The sequence below is a fragment of the Bison bison genome, unplaced genomic scaffold (genome assembly GCF_000754665.1).
Source record: "Bison bison bison isolate TAMUID 2011002044 unplaced genomic scaffold, Bison_UMD1.0 scf7180017864168, whole genome shotgun sequence".
Lineage (NCBI taxonomy): Eukaryota > Metazoa > Chordata > Mammalia > Artiodactyla > Bovidae > Bison > Bison bison.
The window spans coordinates 3,279,574-3,299,762 of record NW_011494740.1 but is presented as its reverse complement, the minus strand read 5'-3'; the positions used below and the strand labels follow the sequence as shown (position 1 = coordinate 3,299,762).

Genomic DNA, 20,189 nt, shown 5'->3' with positions numbered 1-20,189 from the left:
TGTCTGTAAGGAGATCCAACCAGTCCATCCTAAAGGAAATCAGTCCTGGGTGTTCATTGGAAGGACTGATCCTGAAGCTGAAACTCCAGTACTTTGGCCACCTCATGCGAAGAGTTGACTCATTGGAGAAGACCCTGATGCTGGGAGGGATTGCAGGCAGGAGGAGAAGGGGACGACAGAGGATGAGATGGCTGGATGGCATCACCGACTCAATGGACATGTGTTTGAGGAGACTCCAGGAGTTGGTGATGGACAGGGAGGCCTGATGTGTTGCAGTCCATAGGGTCACAAAGAGTTGGACATGACTGATCGACTGAACTGAGAGATATGAAGGCAGTGATTGATTTTCTTAATTTTTCATATTGTTATCCTAAGTTTTTATTTTTTTTGCTCTTGTAACTAAAGTCACATAATGTCAAATGGCCTCTTTTGCAAAGTAAAGCTGTAAAAAATTTTTCTCTTATTTAAAGTTGACTTAGATTGTGAGACCCTTCTGAACCACTTGTAAATATGGGTGTTTCCCCTTCCCATCCTTTTAAAAACTATTTAGGCATCTGATTGGATAGACCAAGCTTTATATCTGTATATTAATACTTGAGAGACTTTTGCAAGTAATATAGTGTAATTGTGTACTTTTCTATTCCTATAATTATAGAAATGATATAGTATTTTTACTTTTATAGGAATTTAAACTTAAAAAAGATTCTTCATGTTAGCTAAATTTGAAAAATGCTGATTTTCATATGCATTTATTTATGTTCAGATAGAGCAAGAAAATGACCCAGCAGTATTCACTGAGTTGGAAAAGTCAAGTGAAAACTATCATGAGGATCCAAAACTGTTTGAAGAAGTTACATATGAATCCATAGAAAGTGATTTTGCTCAACTACCCTCAGATTGTGGTCAGGAGTTGGCTTTGAGTGCTTCTCCTCAAATGACCTCTGGATGTTCAGCCATGGAAACTTTTGAGAGCTCTATTTCCTCTGATACTGTGGGGAATTCTACTCTAGTTGTGAAGGATGAGAATGAATTGAACACAATAGGAAAACCTGTTTTAAGTGAACACAGTGAAGGGAACCTATCATTTATCTCTGCTGAACCAAGTAAGTAACATGAGGATAATAAAAGCTATTAATTGTCTCTACTCTGCTTAGTTGTTTTATTTCTTCTGTCAAAGAAATTTTGCTGAGGCACTGTGTTATTTATTACATCCATGTATATTACCTTCAGGAAATATATTCAGGAATATATTACCTTCAGGAAATATATTCAGGAATATATTACCTTCAGGAAATATATTCAGGAATATATTACCTTCAGGAAATATATTCAGGAATATATTACCTTCAGGAAAAAAAAGACTTGGAGTTTTGGGATGTCATTAATTTTGTAGTATTGATTTAGGTAAGGAATGGAGTACTTGGAAGCAGAAGTAATTTTTTTTTATTAGTGTACTCATCAGTATCTCATCAGTTTTTTGTGTTTTTTTTGGCACAAATCTGTAAGGACCATTATTGTCATTTTGATTGATTGAACTGAAGTACAGAGAGTTTAAGTGCTATTTATTTATTGTCATTAAATTGATTTTAATTTTCAAGTATTTGATACAGTCACATGGTACAAAAAAGGTTCTAAAGGATATCTAGTGACTAGTCTCCCACATTTTTCCCTTGCCATTCATTTCTTCCTCCTAGAAGAAACTAATGTAACAGGACTTAAAGTACAATTTAGAATGATGGCTGCTGCTGCTGCTAAGTCGCTTCAGTCGTGTCTGACTCTGTGCGACCCCATAGACGGCAGCCTACCAGGCTCCCCCGTCCCTGGGATTCTCCAGGCAAGAATACTAGAGTGGATTGCCATTTCCTTCTCCAATGCATGAAAGTGAAAAGTGAAAGTGAAGTCGTTCAGTCATGTCTGACTCTTAGCGACCCCACGGACTGCAGCCTACCAGGCTCCTCCGTCCATGGGATTTTCCAGGCAAGAGTGCTGGAGTGGGGTGCCATTGCCTTCTCCGAGAATGATGGCAATAATATATTATTAGAACTAGAATCTGTTCCTAAGTTATCCTAATGGCTTTATCTATTTTAAAATACCTTCTTCCTCCAGAGAGTAAGGTTGCAGATAACTGCCAAATAATAGCACTGATGTGAAAACATTGTATGCAAGTAGCATTGGAGAAGGAAATGGCAACCCACTCCAGTGTTCTTGCCTGGAGAATCCCAGAGACAGCAGAGCCTGGTGGGCTACCATCTATGGGGTCACACAGAGTCGGACATGACTGAAGCGACTTAGCAGCAGCAGTAGCAGCATAAATCAGATAATGAATGATGGGCTACTATCGAAACTGAATAAAGTTAGATTAGTCAGTTCAGTGGAATTATTAAAGATACATTGCATGAGTTAGAAAATTCTCTTTTTATATGTGATTATTGTGACACATTAAAAAAAAATACATTTTTCCATTTTAGTTGTTGTTTCTAGTGATGAAGAAGGACCCACTGAACATAAAAGTTCAGAAATTCTTAAATTACAGCCTAAGCAGGATGATGCCATTTCTCATGAAAGTGAGAGTACTTCTGAACCAGTAGTGTCAGAACTACCATTGATTACTTGTGAGTCTGTACAGGTAATTTATTTCTGTCTTCTCACAGATTAACAGTGAAATATACACTATTGGCTAATGACTATTTTTTTGTTTCATCAAGCAGAATATTATGTAAAAATAACATATTTCTTAGTTTGAATTCTAAGATAACTTTTGTATTAGTTTGAGGGAAGCATATAATTGTCTTTATTTTGAAGTGAAAGGCTTAATATCATTTTTCTTTTGTCAGTTTTATTTTTTTAGTCTAAATATTCTGACTCAAATATTCTCTTTTTGGTTTCTCATTGGACATTTAAGTACTTTATCAAAATATTTTCTAGAATGAAATGGTTTCTGGTATTTGTGTAGTTTTGTAGTACAAGGGCTACTTGGAATTATTCCTTTTCCTCACATGCTATTAAAAAAGCGTGATATAGAGGAAAGAACCTGACATCTTGAGCTATACAGAGCTGTGTTCAGATCTTGGATCTGCCATTTGGACAAGTCCCTTAACTTCTTTAAGCCTGTTTACTTATATACTAAATGAGAGTGATAACACCTATTTCACAAGATTATTTTGAGTATTAAATGAAACAACATATGAAAGCATTTAGAAAAGTGTCACAAACCTATCAGTTTGATAAGTCCTTTGTCTCTTCCTTCTTACAGAAGTGGAAGTGTGTGTTGGTTTAATGTCAGCCAGTGGTGTTTTTGACATACGTCTTAGAAGAGTATAGCTCTAAAGTAAGGTTCAAGTTATTTATTGTCAGTATTCATTCATAATATCAGCTTCTGATTTTCCTGTTTTAAAGAAATGATTGTCAGTCACTACCAGTGCAGAATTATGGTTAACTTATGTTAATTGTTTTTGAATAATGCAAAGACTGTTATTCTGTAGAGTGTGATGAAGAATTTAGTCAGTTCAATGAAAACAGTCTGATAGGTTGATTATTATTTCATGGGTGTTTCTGTTGCATTTGTTACTTCATACAGAAATCACCTCAGTAGTTGTATTGTGAATTTTTGTTAAAATGTAGCAATTGTTGCCCATCTGGGCCAACAGCCTACCTGATAGTGTAGCTGTATTTGTAATTAAAAGTGTTGATAATGCGTTCAAAATTCTAAATGAACTGCAGTTCCCTTGGCAGCATGTAAATTAACAGTGCAGTATGAAATGATCATGTTAAAGGAAAATTATATCCCTTGTAGAGCTGACAACATATGATCACAGCCAAGCAGTAAATAACATAGAGATCTACCAAGATCTGTTAGGCAGAATATACCTCTGCACCCTTCCTTGTTTCCAGTTTTAAATGAAGTTGTTAGAAGTATGAATTGACCATTTTTAAAAGGCAGTTAGTCTTTACCAATTGTGAGACCCAATAAGGAATTTTTTATAACTCCTCTTCTCAATTTATCACTTAAAACACACAGTTATTTGACTAATTAGAACCATCTGCAGTTGATTAGATTCCCCCTTTTTTGCTTAAGGGATAAGAAGAGTACAGTAAACAATAAAAGATGAGAATGATAAAAAATTCTGTTAAGCAGATAAATGGCATTGTGAGCTGGATTAAAAATAATGAGTAGAGCGCATGTTTGAGGTGAAGATTAATCAGCGTTTTCTAGAGGTGGGAGAGTGAATACCCATGCATAATTACTCTGCTGCTAAGTCGCTTCAGTTGTGTCCGACTCTGTGCGACCCGATAGACGGCAGCCTACCAGGCTCCCCTGTCCCTGGGATTCTCCAGGCAAGAATACTGGAGTGGGTTGCCATTTCCTTCTCCAATGCAAGAAAGTGAAAAGTGAAAGTGAAGTCGCTCAGTCGTATCCGACTCTTTGCAGCCCCAGACTGCAGCCTACCAGGCTCCTCCGTCCATGGGATTTTCCAGGCAAGAGTACTGGAGTGGGGTGCCATTGCCTTCTCCAATAATTGCTCTACTCGTGGTTTATTTGGTCATTAGCAATATCAAGGTTAAAGAGGCATAATGTGCAACAGCTATGCAAATATGGAATTGAAAAAGTCATCTGAAAGCATTGTAGAACTCAGAAGAGATCATGGAAAATTGCTGCTGTTGATACTGCCTGGTCGTCTATTATAACTTAAAAGCAGAGTTGTGAATTTTTTGAGGAGAAGTGGAATGATTTTTGAGACATAGTGCACATAGTAAATCATATAGATTTGATATATCAGTGCTTCTTAGGCAGTTATATCCCTTCTTGTGCACTAAGAATGCAATAGCTAACAGCATCATCTTGGTTTATAGAAACAATTTTATATGCTTGAAATATCCCTTGACCTGCAGATAGAAAGCTGATTTGTCTTAGTTTTGCTTCTTAGTAGCAGTGTTATTTTAAGCAAGTCACTTAACCAGTCCAAACATCTATTAGCTCTACTTATGAAATGCATAAATAAAAAAATAACTTGCCCTATGGGGTTGTTCTGGTGACTAGAAGAGATATTTAAAAACGCATGTTAAACTAAACATTATATAAATCTTAATTTATTTTTGTTGAGTTAAAAATAAATAAAGCCCATTAGGGAATACTGAATTTAAAATCATGAATTTGATACAGAGAAGGATGTATTTCTGTATTGTAGGCCCTATGGAATTAATTTAGAATTCAACTAGAGTAATTTTATCAAAGTAAATCATACTTTTTAAGGGAAAAATCTAGACAACTATTTCTTGACAGTAAGAACAGTGTAAAATCCTTCACAAACTCATTAATGATAATTTAAAGACGTATATGACTTAAAAAATCATTGTCAACATTTATATAATACTTAGCATTACATGCATTTTATAATTTTTTTGTTGTTAGACTTCATCTGAATTATGTTCATATAATCCTGTCATGGAAAACATTTCCTGTCTTATACCTAAGAATGAGATGGATCTACAACTGGATTTTATATTTACTTCTGTTTATATTGGTAAAATAAAAGGAGCTTCTAAAGGTTGTGTTACAGTAAGTATATATATTTTTTCTTTAGTTTTGCTTTTGGGCAAGGTCAATTTTCAGATTGCCTCTTTAGTGCAAATGAAAATGGAATTGATATTAGTTTATATAGGAAATTTTGAATATGTTATTATATCTGTTTTAAAACATATCTTTAAATAGGAAATTTTGAAACTGTAGAGGAATGCCCTAAAATCATGTCTCTAATCTGACTACTCTAATGAAGATTATGTATGAAAAGAATCATGTGCAACACTGATATTCTTTGGGTTCTAACACTTATTTGAAGGTAAAGTAAATATTTCTTTGGAGTATAATTGATAGCAAAAAGAGTGAATCTTATTTTATTAATGTAAATTATTATAAACTGAGTTTAAATTATTGTAAATTTGGAAAACTTAGCAGTGGCCACAGGACTAGAAAAGGTCAGTTTTCATTCCAATCCCAAAGAAGGGCAATGCCAAAGATTGTTCAAATTACTGTACAATTGCTTTAATTTTACATACTAGCAAAGCAGTGCTCAAAATCCTCCAAGCTAGGCTTCAATAGTGTGTGAACTGAGAACTTCTAGATGTTCAAGCTGGATTTAGAAAAGGCAGAGGAGCCAGAGATCAAATTGCCAACATCTGTTGGATCATAGAAAAAGCAAAAGAATTCCAGAGAAACATCTACTTCTGCTTTATTGACAATGCTAAAGCCTTTGACTATGTGGATCACAACAAACTGTGAAAAATTCTTAAGGAGATGGAAATACCAGACCACCTGACCTGCCTCCTGAGAAATCTGTATGTAGGTCAAGAAGCAACAGTTAGAACCGGACATGGAACAACAGACTAGTTCCAAATAGGGAAAGGAGTATGTCAAGGCTGTATATTCTCACCCTGCTCATTTAACTTATATGCAGAGTGCTGTGCTTGGTTGCTCAGTTGTGTCTGACTCTTTGCGACCCCATGGACTGCAGCCCTCCAGGCTCTCCAGCAAAATACCGGCTGGATGAAGCAAGAATCTTCTGGATTCATGCTGCCAAAATCAAAATTGGAATCAAGATTGCTGTGAGAAATATCAATAACCTCAGATATGCAGATGGTACCACCCTTATGGCAGAAAGTGAAGTGGAATTAAAGAGCCTCTTGATGAAGGTGAAAGAGGATAGTGAAAAAGCTGGTTTAAAATTCAGCATTTAAAAAACTAAGATCATGGCATCTGGTCCCATCACTTCATGGTAAATAGATGGGGAAACAATGGAAATAGTGAGAGACTATTTTATTGGCCTCCCAAATCACTGCAGATGGTGATTGCAGCCATGAAATAGAAAGATGCTTGCTCCTTGGAAGAAAAGCTATGACAAACCTAGACAGCATATTAAAAAACAGATATTGCTTTGTCAACAAAGGTCCACATAGTCAAAACTATGGTTTTTCCAGTAGTCACGTGTGGATTTGAGTGCTGAAGGCTGAGTGCTGAAGAATCGATGCTTGTGAACTGTGGTATTGGAGAAGACTCTTGAGAGTCCCTTGAACTGCAAGGAGATCAAACTGGTTAATTCTAAAGGAAATCAATCCTGAATATGCATTGGAAGGACTGGTGCTGAAGCTGAAGCTTCAGTACTTTGGTCCCCTGATGTAAAGAACTGACTCATTAGAAAAGACCCTAATGCTGGGAAAGATTGAAGACAGGAGGAGAAGGGGATGACAGAGGAAGAGATGGTTGGATGGCATCACCAACTCAATGGACATGAGTTTGAGTAAGCTCTGGGAGATGGTGAAGAAGAGGGAAGCGTGGCACTCTGCAGTCTATGGGGTCGCAAAGAGTCTTAGACGACCAAGTGTCTGAACAACAACAGAGCTCTCCAAATTCCTAAACTTGTTACTTTAAGGATATCCAGGAATAGTTCCTCTTATTTTTCCACTTTCTTTTCAATATTAATGCCTCACATTTTATATATGAAAGCCATGCTGGATTTTGCTCAGTTCTCTATATTTTCTCACTACTTTTTTCTGCCTGTTAAAATATTTTAAGGCTTATCTGAAATACCTCCTCTTCCCGAAAACCTTTCCTGATTTCTTCTTCCTAGCCAGAATTAACTTCTCCTTTTACTGTGTACTTACAGCACTTTGTTTGTACATCTGTTGTAAGATTGATTCTTTGTGTTTTTGTTTGTATTCTTGCCTAGATCTCTCTATTAGACTTTAAGCATCTTGTGATGAGGAACCATATTTTACTCCCTCTTATACTTTACATAAATGGCTCACACTTAAATAGGCACTTATAAACATTAGTTGAATTGACTATATCAAATTATAATTCAAGTATTTTCCTAGAAGATTTAGCAGTATTTCACTGTCTTATAGATAGGGTAGGGAATATAAAAATGTTAAGACATGATCTCTCCTTTCCTCTGGCTGGAGCAGTCAGGGAAGACATCACAGAGAGGACAGTATATGATTTAAGACGTGAAGTATATGTTTACTTGGTGACCATGTACCATGCACTCTATTATCCCAACAGAGTAACCGTGTACAAATTCTGGGAAGTACCCATAGTGGTAGCTTATGATATAGTTAAAATTGCTTTGATTGAAAACATCACAGCAATTCTGTTTAAAATGTATCTTCTCTGATCACTAATTTTCAGATATTAATGCTTTTGATATGCCTAGGTTGATTTTTAAAATTACTTTAAGAAATTTTGTTCACTTTTTCTTAATTTTTCCCCTTACTTTTTAGCTTTTTCATTTAAAACCCAGGTTTGACCAGTTTTTTCTGTAGAGTTCTTTGTAATGGCCAAAAATTAGGTAACCTAAATATGTTATAGTAACTGATTAGCTAAGGGAGAAAAATTTAACATAAATATTCCTCAGTGGGTTTTCATTAATTAGTGTATTAATTATGCTATTATACACTCAGGTAGACTTGTTATGGGCAAAAACCAAAACCAAACAAAAAACTACAAATGAATAAAGTGAAAGTCGCTCAGTCGTGTCTGACTCTTTGCCACCCCATGGACTGTTCAGTCCATGAAGTTGTATAGGCCAGAATACTGTAGTGGGCAGCCTTTCCTTTCTTCAGGGAATCTTTCCAATCCAGGGATCAAACCCAGGTCTCTTGCCTTGCAGGTAGATTCTTTACCAGCTGAGCCATCAGGGAAATCCACAAATGAATAAAGGAACAATTTGAGGAATACCTGTAATCTTGCTTATCCAGAGACAATTAGTATTAACTCTACATCATTCTGTATTCTCCATATTAACTGTATATCTTTAAAACCAAAGGATGTAGCATTATATATTGTTGTTTAATTGACTCTTTTGTGACCCCATGGACTGTAGCCTGCCAGACTTCTCTGGCCACGGGATTTCGCAGGGAAGAATACTGGAGTGGGTTGCTATTTCCTTCTCCAGGGGATCTTCCTGACTCAGGGACTGAACTTGCATCTCCTGCACTGGCAGGCAGATTCTTTACCACTGAGCCACCAGAGCAGTCCATTCTGCATACTGTTTTCTAACTTACCATAATCACATTAAATTAATTCACCTACCTATTTTGGAATGATTGGATTGTTCTGAATTCCTGACTGTTGGACATTGCAGTTGTCCCCAGTATTTTGCTATTACAAGTAATATAGGACTGCAGATATTCAATAAATGTCATAAAGCAGGTCTTAAACATTTGTCTCATGTCTATTGGAATACAGACTTTAATTAAAAACAAAAAATCTTAAATGTCTGATTATAGGAATGTGGTTTAGTAAATTAAAGTAAATATATGCAGGTAAAATATATGTGTGTGAAGAAAGGTTGAGAGGAATTCTTCAAAAATTAAAACAGTTATGTTACTATGGAGGGATTTTAAGAAGTTTTAAGGTTGAAAAATATAATGAATAACATAAAACAGGAAAAAGGTAAAAGTCTTAAAAATTTCAAGCTTTTCAAAAAACTTAATATATATTCTTGTTCAGACAGAGTTTATCATATTCTATATAACTTATAAGGTAAAGAACGTCTTATTTTTTGGGAGGGGATAGTATATTAGAGAATTAAACTTAGTCATTTTCCAGATCTTTAATGAGTATCTGCTGTGTATTGTTATGGATGCTGGAAATACTGTTCTCTGTCATGACAGTTACAGGTGAGCTGCACTAGAGAAATACCTGTAGTGGGAAACTCTTATATAAGTTAGAGCCATTATTTTAGAGTGGTACATTTAAGTTATTATTGCCTTTTTTTTTTATAATGTTGAGAATGCTGCAGTAGAGAATGCTGCACATTTAATTTTTTAGATCTTAACTTTGTTAATAATAGGAAAAATGTTTATTAAGTATATATTAAAAAAACTGTACTGGCTGTTGTTAGAAGTTACAAAAAATCTCTTATGTTCAGCTTTATTTTTAAGTTTAAATAGATATGGTATGATTTCAGAGAACTTGGGATTACCTTATTGCCACAAGAACATCTTTCTGATTTCTTAACTAGGGATTCAGTTTTTTGCTGCATTCAGGGCTTTGGCTTTGGGAAGGTTGCATGTTGGCTTAGTCATTGAAAAAGGCAAAATGAGTATGTAATTCTTGCCAAGTTGAAAGTTTTGATAGGACAAGGTTGCTTATGGTGGGAGAATGAAACAATAATGTAGACAGCAGCAGCCAGATATATAGGTGTACTACTTCTAATTCATAATTTCATAGTAATGACTGTAAAATCTTAATAGCAAACACTTCTTATATTCATTTTCTATAGCTCATTATTTACAATTGCTAAGATATATTTTATGAGATTAATGAGCCAGTGAAACATGTCAGAAAGAATTTAGCAAAGGGTGTATACACGAAATATACAGCAGTTACATGAAAGTGACATAGTAATCAGATGTATTTGACTAAATCAGATTAGATAACATACTGAATCAGATGCTAGAGTCTAATGATAATAGCTCCTCTTGATTAAGGTTCTGACCTAGAGCTGAGAGGTTCAGTAAGTTGCCTAAGTTTACCTACTTATTGTTTATAAAAAGTAGTAGGGATAAGAGAGGCAACATTTGAACCCCATTTGTCCTTTTGCTCAAATTTTGCTTTAGTGGCTAACTTACACAATGAAATGTGAGTTTTATATTTGGGAAACTACAGCATGAAAAAAATTTTTAATTAGAAAAAAAAGAGGCATAGTAAACCTGTGGTTTCACCAAACATTGTTTGCTACTTATTTGGAACTTTGTTGGTAGTTAATTTAGGTACCCCTGTACCAATACCATTTTAAATTTTGTTTTCTGCTCACAGGCTATATCCCTGATTTGGTCAAAAGTTTCATAAATGTATTGATCAAAAGGGAAACCTAACCAAGTAACAAATCAATAGGCATGAATTAATTTGACAGACTTGAAGGGACCTCTATTTTAGATGGTACACGTAAGATTTAGGTGCTCCATAACTCTTGAAAGTTTATTATAAAATCAACAATTAAGGAGATCAGATATATACAAAAGATACCTAGAGAAAATTTAGTGTCTTGGCACAGATGTAGTGGAATGAGCGGGAACCTTGCTGAATCTCAGTCAGAAGGAAATGTATAACATGAAACAAAGAAAAATGAATCCTGGGAATGTCAACAGAGATAAGAATCAAATTCTGCTTTGTAGTTAATTAACCAAAATCATTGATACTCTGAGGTCTCTTGGCAGTTCTTTTGGACTTTATCTTATTTCTTCCTTAAATATTCTGGAAACATTTTGAAAATATATTACGTATAGTCTTACTGGTTTTATAAATGAGCATATTGAAAATTAAATTCCTTGCACAGGGTTCTTAAACTTCTGTAAGACAAAGTATTTACAATGAAATAACTTCTTAGTTTAAGAGGAAAAGATTTATGACTTTTAGTACATAGACTTTGATTACTTACTTGTGGTTTAAAGAAGAACAATTTTTTGAAAAATTTGAATAGTAACACATTTTGAGTGGTAACTCCTGTTTTGCTTTTTTGTTTTTTCTTTAGTTCACAACAAAGTATATTAAGATCCCATTTCAAGGTAAGCTATCATTGTCTTATGACCTCTTTTCACTGTAATTTTGAGTATAAAACTGGTCAGCAAAAATTCTGAAGTATTTCTGCAACTAGTTTTTCATACTTTTTTCCACTATAGAATTTGCGTAAATGTAAGATTAATAATGTGTTTCAACCTAACACTATTTTAGTAGCTTCCAAAGGAGTTAAAATATTTTGTAACACTTAAAATGGTATATTATTTTAAGGACTTAAAGTAATATTAAGGGATAAGAAAAATAGTTTTTATAGTGAGAGTTTTGATATATAAAAATGGATGAAAATAGAAACTGTAAGTAATGAAGAAAATTTTTAGTGTTGCACACAACCATGTAAATGGCTTTGCATAGGGATTAAGAAAGAGCATTTATACCATTTGTTACCTAATGAATTAGATAAAGTACCTGTGGATTAGAAAAAGTGGATAAAGTACACTTTTATCTAATGGATTAGATAAAGTACAAAGTGGATTAGAAAATGTACCTGTAATTTGTGGAGACTGAGGTTTCTCATTCTCTTCCCAAATAAAAACCTTTCAGAATAAACAACACTAAGAGAACTAATAATAAGCAACAGAGAACAGTCTCTTTAGAGAATAAATTATGAAAAGAATGAGCAAGAAAAATATATACAGATAGCACTTCAGAAATGAACTGGGGAAGAAGAAACCTTCCCCAGACTGAAGATGAGATTGAAGTAACTTTAGTTGGACTCTTCCCATATACCATGTACAGAATCTACAACTATGTATTATTAGAATAAATTTAATGATTAGGAAGCTACTATAAGTAGTAAGAATGTATAAGGCATATGTAATATATTAGAATATGTATATGTGTGTGTGTGTGTGTATATACACACCCTGATATTTTTAATAGGAAATTTTAATAAGTTATTATGGAACAATATAACATTAGCTATTTAGAAGAAACAAAGACCTGTGATTCAAAAGAAAATTTCATAAAAGATAGTGCTATAATCTGTAGATAAAGATCTATGCAACAGAGCTACCTCTCAAATTCTTTTTTTAAAATAAAGGTATAAATGACATGCAACATATTAATTTCAGGTGTACAGCATGGGAGAAAATATTTGAAAATCATATATTTGATAAAGAGTTCATATCCAAAATATATAAAGAATGCATACAGTTCAACATCAATGGAACAAACAACTAAAACATGGGCAGAGGACCTGAACAGACATTTTTCCAAAGAAGACATACAGATACATGAAAAGATACTCAACATTACTGATTGTCAGTGAAATGCAAATCCAAACCACAGCAAGATACCACCTCATGCGGTCAGAATGGCCATCATCAAAATGACAGCAAATAACAAAAGTGTTGGAAAGTGTTAGTTGCTCAGTCATGTTTGATTCTTTTTTTGCATCCCCATGGACTGTAGCTTGCCAAGCTCCTCTGTCCATGAGATTCTCTAGGCAAGAATACTGGAGTGGGTTGCCATTCCCTTCTCCAGGGGATCTTCCTGACCCAGGGATCAGACCTGGGTATCCTGCATTGCAAGCAGATTCTTTACCGTTTGAGCCACTAGGGAAGCCAAGTGTTGGAAAGGATGCAGAAAAAAGGGAAACCCTCTTGCACTGTTGGCATACATTCAGAATGTAAATTGATGCAGCCACAATGGAAAATAGTATGGAGGTTGGTCAGAAAATTAAAAATAGAACTGTGTGACCCAAAAATTTCACTTCAGGATATTTACTCTAAGAAAACAAACCACTATTTTGAAAAAGTACATGCACCCCCAGTATTCACTGCAGCATTCGTTATTCACAGTAGCCAAGCAAACATATGTGGAAGCAACCTAAGTGTCTATTGATAGATGAATGGATAAAGAAGATGCGAGATATATGGAATATTACTCAACCATTGTAAAATGAAATCTTGCCATTTGTGACAACATGGGTGGATCTAGTGGGTACTATGCTTAGCAAAATGAGGCAGACAAAAACAAATACTGTATGATCACACTTGTATGTGGAATCTAAAAATAAAAGAGAAGCAGACTCATATATAAACAGAACAAGCAGCTAGTTGCCAGAGAGGAGGGTGATGGGGAGCTGGACAAAATTAAGTGAATAAGGCAAAATAAATTTATTTAAAATAAATAAGCCCCAGAAATATAATCTCCAATATAAGGAATATGGTAAGTAATATTATAATAACTTTATAGGGAGACAGATGGTTATTAAACTTATTATGGTCATCATTTCATAATGTATGCAAAAATCAAATCATTATGTTGTAACCTGAAACTAATATTATATGTCAACTATATTTCAATTAAAAAAAAAAAGACATACAAAAAAAAAAAAAGGAGCCAGTAAGTAGTAAAAGAAGAGGGGAGGTAGGTTAGAATAAGACATGACAGGATAGAAAGAGAGCAAGTCAGGCAGGCATGCATATGGACAGGCACAGAAGAGAAATAGAAATCCAGAAAGAGAACAAGGAAAAAACCTGAAGAAATGAAATAATGGAAGAAAAGAATAGCGTAAGGAAGGAGGAAATAGGAAAGAAATAAAGAAAAAATGAATAGAATAGCTATCTTGGAAAACATTAAGATGACAAGTTAATGAGTATTTGAATGCTCATTGTAAAATCCTTTTCAAACTTTAACGTTCATCTGGATTACCTGTTTATTTTTTTATTTTTCTCTAAGTGCTGATTTTGATTCTGTATATCCAGTGTGGGGCCTGAATTCTGTATTTCCAATTGCTTCCGGGCTGATGGCAATGTTGCAAGCTGAGAATGTTGCATTTTGAGTAGCACTGTGCCAGGAAAAAACAGGGGGAGGAGTAGTAAAGATTTATTTCAGATAGGTAACAGTCTTGGGATTGTACTTAACTGATATTTATATTCCTAGTTCAGCTACTTGTTTTCTCACAGTTGAACCAGATGACCTCAGGACTTCTTTACACCAGTTTTGTGTGTGTCTTTGAGTTACAAAATAAGGTCCTTCCAGGAGATTCTTTTCACTAAATGAAAGGGAAAAGTGTTAATTCAGAGTGATTACCTCAAAATTTTGAGCAGTAAAACCTCGGAAAATTTTAAGAGATTTCATCCTAGAAATTCCCTGGTTGCTTCGTGGTTAGGATTCTGGGCTTTTACTGCCATTCAGTTCAGTTCAGTCCAGTCGCTCAGTCATGTTCGACTCTTTGTGACCCCATGGACTGCAGCATGCCCGGCTTCCCTGTTCTTCACCAACTCCCGAAGCTTGCTCACTTATGTCCATTGAGTCAGTGATGCCATCCAACTATCTCTTCCTCTGTCGTCCCCTTCTCCTTCTGCCTTCAATCTTTCCTGGCATTAGGGTCTTTTCCAGTGAGTCAGTTCTCTGCATCAGGTGGCCAAATGATTGGAGCTTCAGCTTCAGCCCTTCCAATGAATATGCAGGGCTGATTTCCTTTAGGATTGACTGGTTTGATCTCCTTGTAGTCCAAGGGATTCTCAAGAGTCTTCTCTAACACCATGGTTCTTTGGCGCTCAGCTTTCTTTATGGGTCCAACTCTCACATCCATACATGACTCCTGGAAAAACCATGGTTTTGACTAAACGGACCTTTGTTGGCAAAGTAATGTCTCTGCTTTTTAATATGCTGTCTAGGTTGGTTATAGCTTTTCTTCCAAGGAGCAGGCGTCTTTTAATTTCTTAATTTAAAATTTTAATTAAAAATAATTTAATTTTACTGCCATAGTCCAGGTTTAATCCTTGGTGGGGGAATTGAGATCCTGCAAACTGCGGTGCCTCCAAAAAAAAATTATCCTAGATCCTTCAGAAGCTCATATTACTCTTGAGAATCTTTGGATAAATGTTTTAGAAGGGAAATAGGTGTTAAGTGGCTTATGATAGCATTTGGAATCTTGGTTGATAGTATTGACCAAAATAGAATTATATAATTTTCTTAGTTACACTGTGCTTAGTTTACTGCATTGATAAGATAGTCTGAGATCATATAATGGTGAGAGGCTAACTTCCTACTTTTTATTACCATTTAATAATTATTTAGCCCTTTCTAATTTATATGATCTTTTTTACTCTAATAATAGTGTTTAGGTATTTCAGCCAAGTTTATTGAAATGTGCTATAAATAATATTTTTGAAAAACATTGCATGTAATTCTTTTTGAAAAATATATTGTTAAAGAAGAGTCATACAGTGCATGTGTTGTATTCCTAAACAGATTAATTTATTACCTTGTTATCTTTTACTTTTTTCAGTGTCCGTGCATGAGATTTCATTGCTAGTGGATACCACACATTTAAAGAGATTTGGATTATGGAAAAATAAAGATGATGATCACAGTAAAAAAAGTCATGCTATCCTCTTTCTTTGGGTCTCCTCAAATTATCTTCAGGAGATTCAGACTCAACTAGAAAACTCTGTATTAAGCCAGCAATGTGAGTATAAAAAGATTTCTTTTAAATGTCAAGATTATCTGAGAACTCCTATAAAATAATTTTCCTCTAAAATAATTTAGTAGAATGTAATCATTTCATTGAATTGAAATTAAGTTCACTGAATTAAAAATAATTTATCCCTTGATATTATTTAAGATAAATTACTTTATTCATAATTTCTCCTTATAATTTTACTCAACCAGTTAAAATTATCTTCTAAAATAAAAGCAGTACCTTACCTTTTAGTCAGTTGACATCCTTGGCTGCCTATCATAAGAGTTCTTGCCCTGATTTCATAATGAACTATGACAGAACTAATCAGTGGCAAAGTTAAATAAAATACAGAAGTCTTTCAAGATTTTCTTTAGTTTCTAAAAAAGAAAACTTGATATACTTACTTATGTATCATTTTTCTAAGACTGGATTGAATACTTTGCCAATGTTCCTATCGGTATATATGTATCTTGAAATATTTTCCAACTTTGTTTAGTTTCCAACTCCTAAGAAGTCTGGTTTAGAATTAGTTAAATCAGATTAGTAAATTTCTTTCTTATCTCTTTAATCTCTCTACCTTTTCCCCTCCTACTGCCTTGCATATTAAAGATGTTAAGTAATGATCTGAATTTTAAATCTTTAAAATTCCTTATTTTGTTATCTTGATTGCTTCCAAATTAATTTGGGAAATTTATGATCCAATAGCAGAGGAGTTGGGAAGATGCTCAAGCCATTTATAATCATTGTGGGAGGTGAGAATGTCATTTGAAACCACTGTTGAAATGACTAATGAAAGAAGATGATTCTGAAGGAAGTGTTGGAATGAAAATTTTAATGAGCAGATTTGCTATATAGAGAAGGCTAGAGAAAAATAATTGTTTAGTCATCATTTACTTATTCACATACTCATTAACAAATTTTTTAAATTAATTGTTTATTTTAATTGGAGGATAATTGTTTTATAATATAATGTTTTTTTCTGCCATACAACAATGTGAACCAGCCATAAGTATACGCATATCTCCTTCCTCTTGGTCTTCCCTACCACCCCGCCATCCCACCCCTCTAGATCATCACAGAGCAAGCAGGTTGAGCTCCCTATACTATATAGCAGTTTTCTACTGGCTGTCTGTTTTGTATATAATGTATATATTTCAATCATTAACAAATATTTGCTCACATCTAATAAATGCCAGGTACTGGAAATACAGTACCATTGTGGAGTTTGTATTCTAATGCAGTAGGAGTCTAAAATTGTGAGTTTTGGTTCTAGGCTACTAATGGTTGTTTTGGAATTCAATTTGCCTGGGTTATTAACTATGATGCAAAATAGTTTGTTGAGCCTTATACAATCCTTACTGTTACTAATAATCAAATTATTTTAATTTTAATCCCCTTGCAAAATAATACTACCAGTAAAAACCGATTTTTTTTTTCTTTCATAGCAAAATCGACTGAATTCATTTTCCTTGAGCTACACAGTTCTATTTCACAGAGAGAAGAATTGAAATTGAAAGACATTATGACAGAAATAAGTACAACCAATGGAGAATTAGAGCTTTCTTATCCATTATCTTGGGTTCAGGCACTTCCTTTATTTCAGAACCTGTCTTCAAAAGAAAGTTCTTTTATTCATTATTACTGTGCTTCAACTTGTTCTTTCCCTGCTGCTACTACTGAAGAAATGAAGATGAAATCAGTGTCTCAGGTTAGCATATGATTAATGTAATTAGTGAGGGGGAGGGAAGCAGTTGGATAAAAATTCTTTCATTGAAATTAGCATGATTTTAGAATGCTATGCTTTGTCAAAGGTCACAGGAACCAACCTAAAGGAATTCCCAGTGCCAAAGCTAGAAACAGATCAACAAAATCAGTAATGATACATGCAATTATTACTAGAGAATAAGATATATACCCTTTAATGTGTATTGATACATGTGATTAACTGAACAGATGAATGAAAACACAAATAATAAAAGGTGGGCAAGGGATAATTTTTTCTTAGAAAAATATTGCAATTAAAAAATGTAAAAGGAACAAGAGAAATATAAAACCACCACTAGAAAAATCATAGTTATGATTGTTGCAGGTAAGATCCATGGAGAGATGCTAAATTTAATGTGTGAAAACTTAAAGTAGGTCAGGATATGTGCATAATCTTAGTGTCTCACCTTAAATACTAATTACGAAAAAGAAGTAACTTTTTTCCTCCACTATAGTAACTTTACAGTGGAGAAATGTCACAGATATCACTTTAGCCCAAATGATCAAAGTTAACATTACCAGTAATAAAATATATTGATGTACCTGTCACATCATGCATGGAGAAGGGTATATCACTTCTATATTGTTTTTCTCAATATTTTATAACCTCAGTCTAATCATGAGAAAAATCAAACAAGCCCAGTTATAAAATAACTGACCAACAGTCTTAAAAAATACCAAGGTCATGAAAAATAAAGAAAGATGAAGGAATTGTAGGATCCTGAAACAAATTTATTACTGGAAAAAGTAGTAAAATCAAAATAAAGTCTGTAGTTTATAGTATCATACAACTTTAATTTCTTAGTTTTGATAATTGTACTGTGGTTTTTTAAAAGATGTTAGTATTAGGGGAATCTGTGAGAGGCTTGCTAAATGCTAAGTCGCTTTAGTCATGTCTTTGAGACCCTATGGACTATAGCCTGCCAAGGTCCTCTATCCATGCTCTTCTCCAGGGGATCTTCCCCACCTAGGGATTGAACTCACGTCTCCTGCATTGACAGGTGGGTTCTTTACCACTAGCACCACCTTAGGAGAAGGCAATGGCACCCCTCTCCAGCACTCTTGCCTAGAAAATCCCATGGACGGAGGAGCCTGGTGGGCTACAGTTCATGGGGTCGCTAAGAGTTGGACACAGCTGAGCGACTTCACTTTCACTTTTCACTTTCATGCTTTGGAGAAGGAAATGGCAACCCACTCCAGTGTTCTTGCCTTGAGAATCCCAGGGATGGGGGTGCCTGGTGGGCTGCCATCTATGGGGTCGCACAGAGTCGGACACGACTGAAGCGACTTAGCAGCAGCAGCAGCACCACCACCACCACCACCTTAGAGGCTTATAACTCTTTTATAAATCTAAGATTATCTTGAAACAATTAATGGTAAGTTTTAAAATGCTGTATTTATTTTTATAGGAGATTGTTAATATACTTATGGCTTATATATCTCTGCCAAATACCTGCAGAAAGAAAAGTGTTTAAGTTTTCTGTGATGGGGGCATGTGCACACATACACATGCATTCACATGTGGGTTTGGTTATTTTAATCTGTAATTTTAAAGGTCTGTAGAAAGACACATTAGTGAAAGATAAGGTGTAAGACTTCACCACTGGCTTTTGCATAATATTGTAAAAATTTTGCTTGATAATTACACGGTATATACAAATTTGTATCATAGTTCTCCATTTAATAATAAAATATCGGTTTATGTTGTTATAAACCCTTATCAGTCTTTTAAAAACATTCCTACTACTTATCACCTCTTTTGTTCATTTTGAACAGCACTGATTTCAGATTCTAAAATTATAAAACCCGGACCTATAAGTAACACTTGAGGTTAAACTTTGATCCATAGTACATTATCTTTTGCTCCAGAGTATTATTTTGATTTGATTATATCTTTGTAGAAATTATAAGAGTATATGTGTATGTATATAACTCACTGGTGTGTATTTCTTTTTGTCCCATTTTCTCTTACAAGTCTAACTTCTGACTTTGTCCCTTTGAGAGTTAATATGTATTTGTACGGGTATAAGGAGACCTTTTACTTTGCCCTTTTTTTTTTTTTTTGGCGGGGGTCAGCCCTCAAATACAGATACAGCCAAGCCTACTTACACCTTACTGCAGAAGCAAAGCAGTGGTTGCTACTCGCTTTCTATTACTTCTAATCCAGATGAGGAATGGCGAGAAGTCAGGCACACTGGACCTGTTCAGAAGTATGTACTGTGTCATATCCTGTTTGTAATAGGTGGGCACATTAGTAGTTTTCATTCATGTTGCTGATTTTAAGTATTTTACCTTTTTAAATGTTTTCAGTTTTGCTTTCTTGCTGACAGTTAATAATAAAAATAATCAAGAAAACAAGTCAGTGACACTTCACTTAGTTTTATGTTTTAAGAAGTCAGAAATGGTAGCCAAGATGTCAAATGTGTCAAAGCC

At 34.5% G+C, this 20,189-nt stretch overlaps 1 protein-coding gene across 7 annotated transcripts in view; it reads left to right on the top strand.

Moving 5' to 3' along the window:
• Window positions 1-20,189, top strand: part of SENP7 (SUMO1/sentrin specific peptidase 7) — a 190,787-nt gene that overhangs the window by 142,410 nt on the left and 28,188 nt on the right. For all 7 annotated transcript variants that reach the window (XM_010841983.1, XM_010841988.1, XM_010841987.1 and 4 more), the window contains 7 exons: window positions 764-1,103; window positions 2,469-2,626; window positions 5,411-5,557; window positions 11,532-11,565; window positions 15,819-15,998; window positions 17,438-17,700; window positions 19,833-19,966. In XM_010841983.1, coding sequence (XP_010840285.1) covers window positions 764-1,103; window positions 2,469-2,626; window positions 5,411-5,557; window positions 11,532-11,565; window positions 15,819-15,998; window positions 17,438-17,700; window positions 19,833-19,966 — 1,256 coding nt within the window. The remainder of the gene's footprint in view (window positions 1-763; window positions 1,104-2,468; window positions 2,627-5,410; window positions 5,558-11,531; window positions 11,566-15,818; window positions 15,999-17,437; window positions 17,701-19,832; window positions 19,967-20,189) is intronic.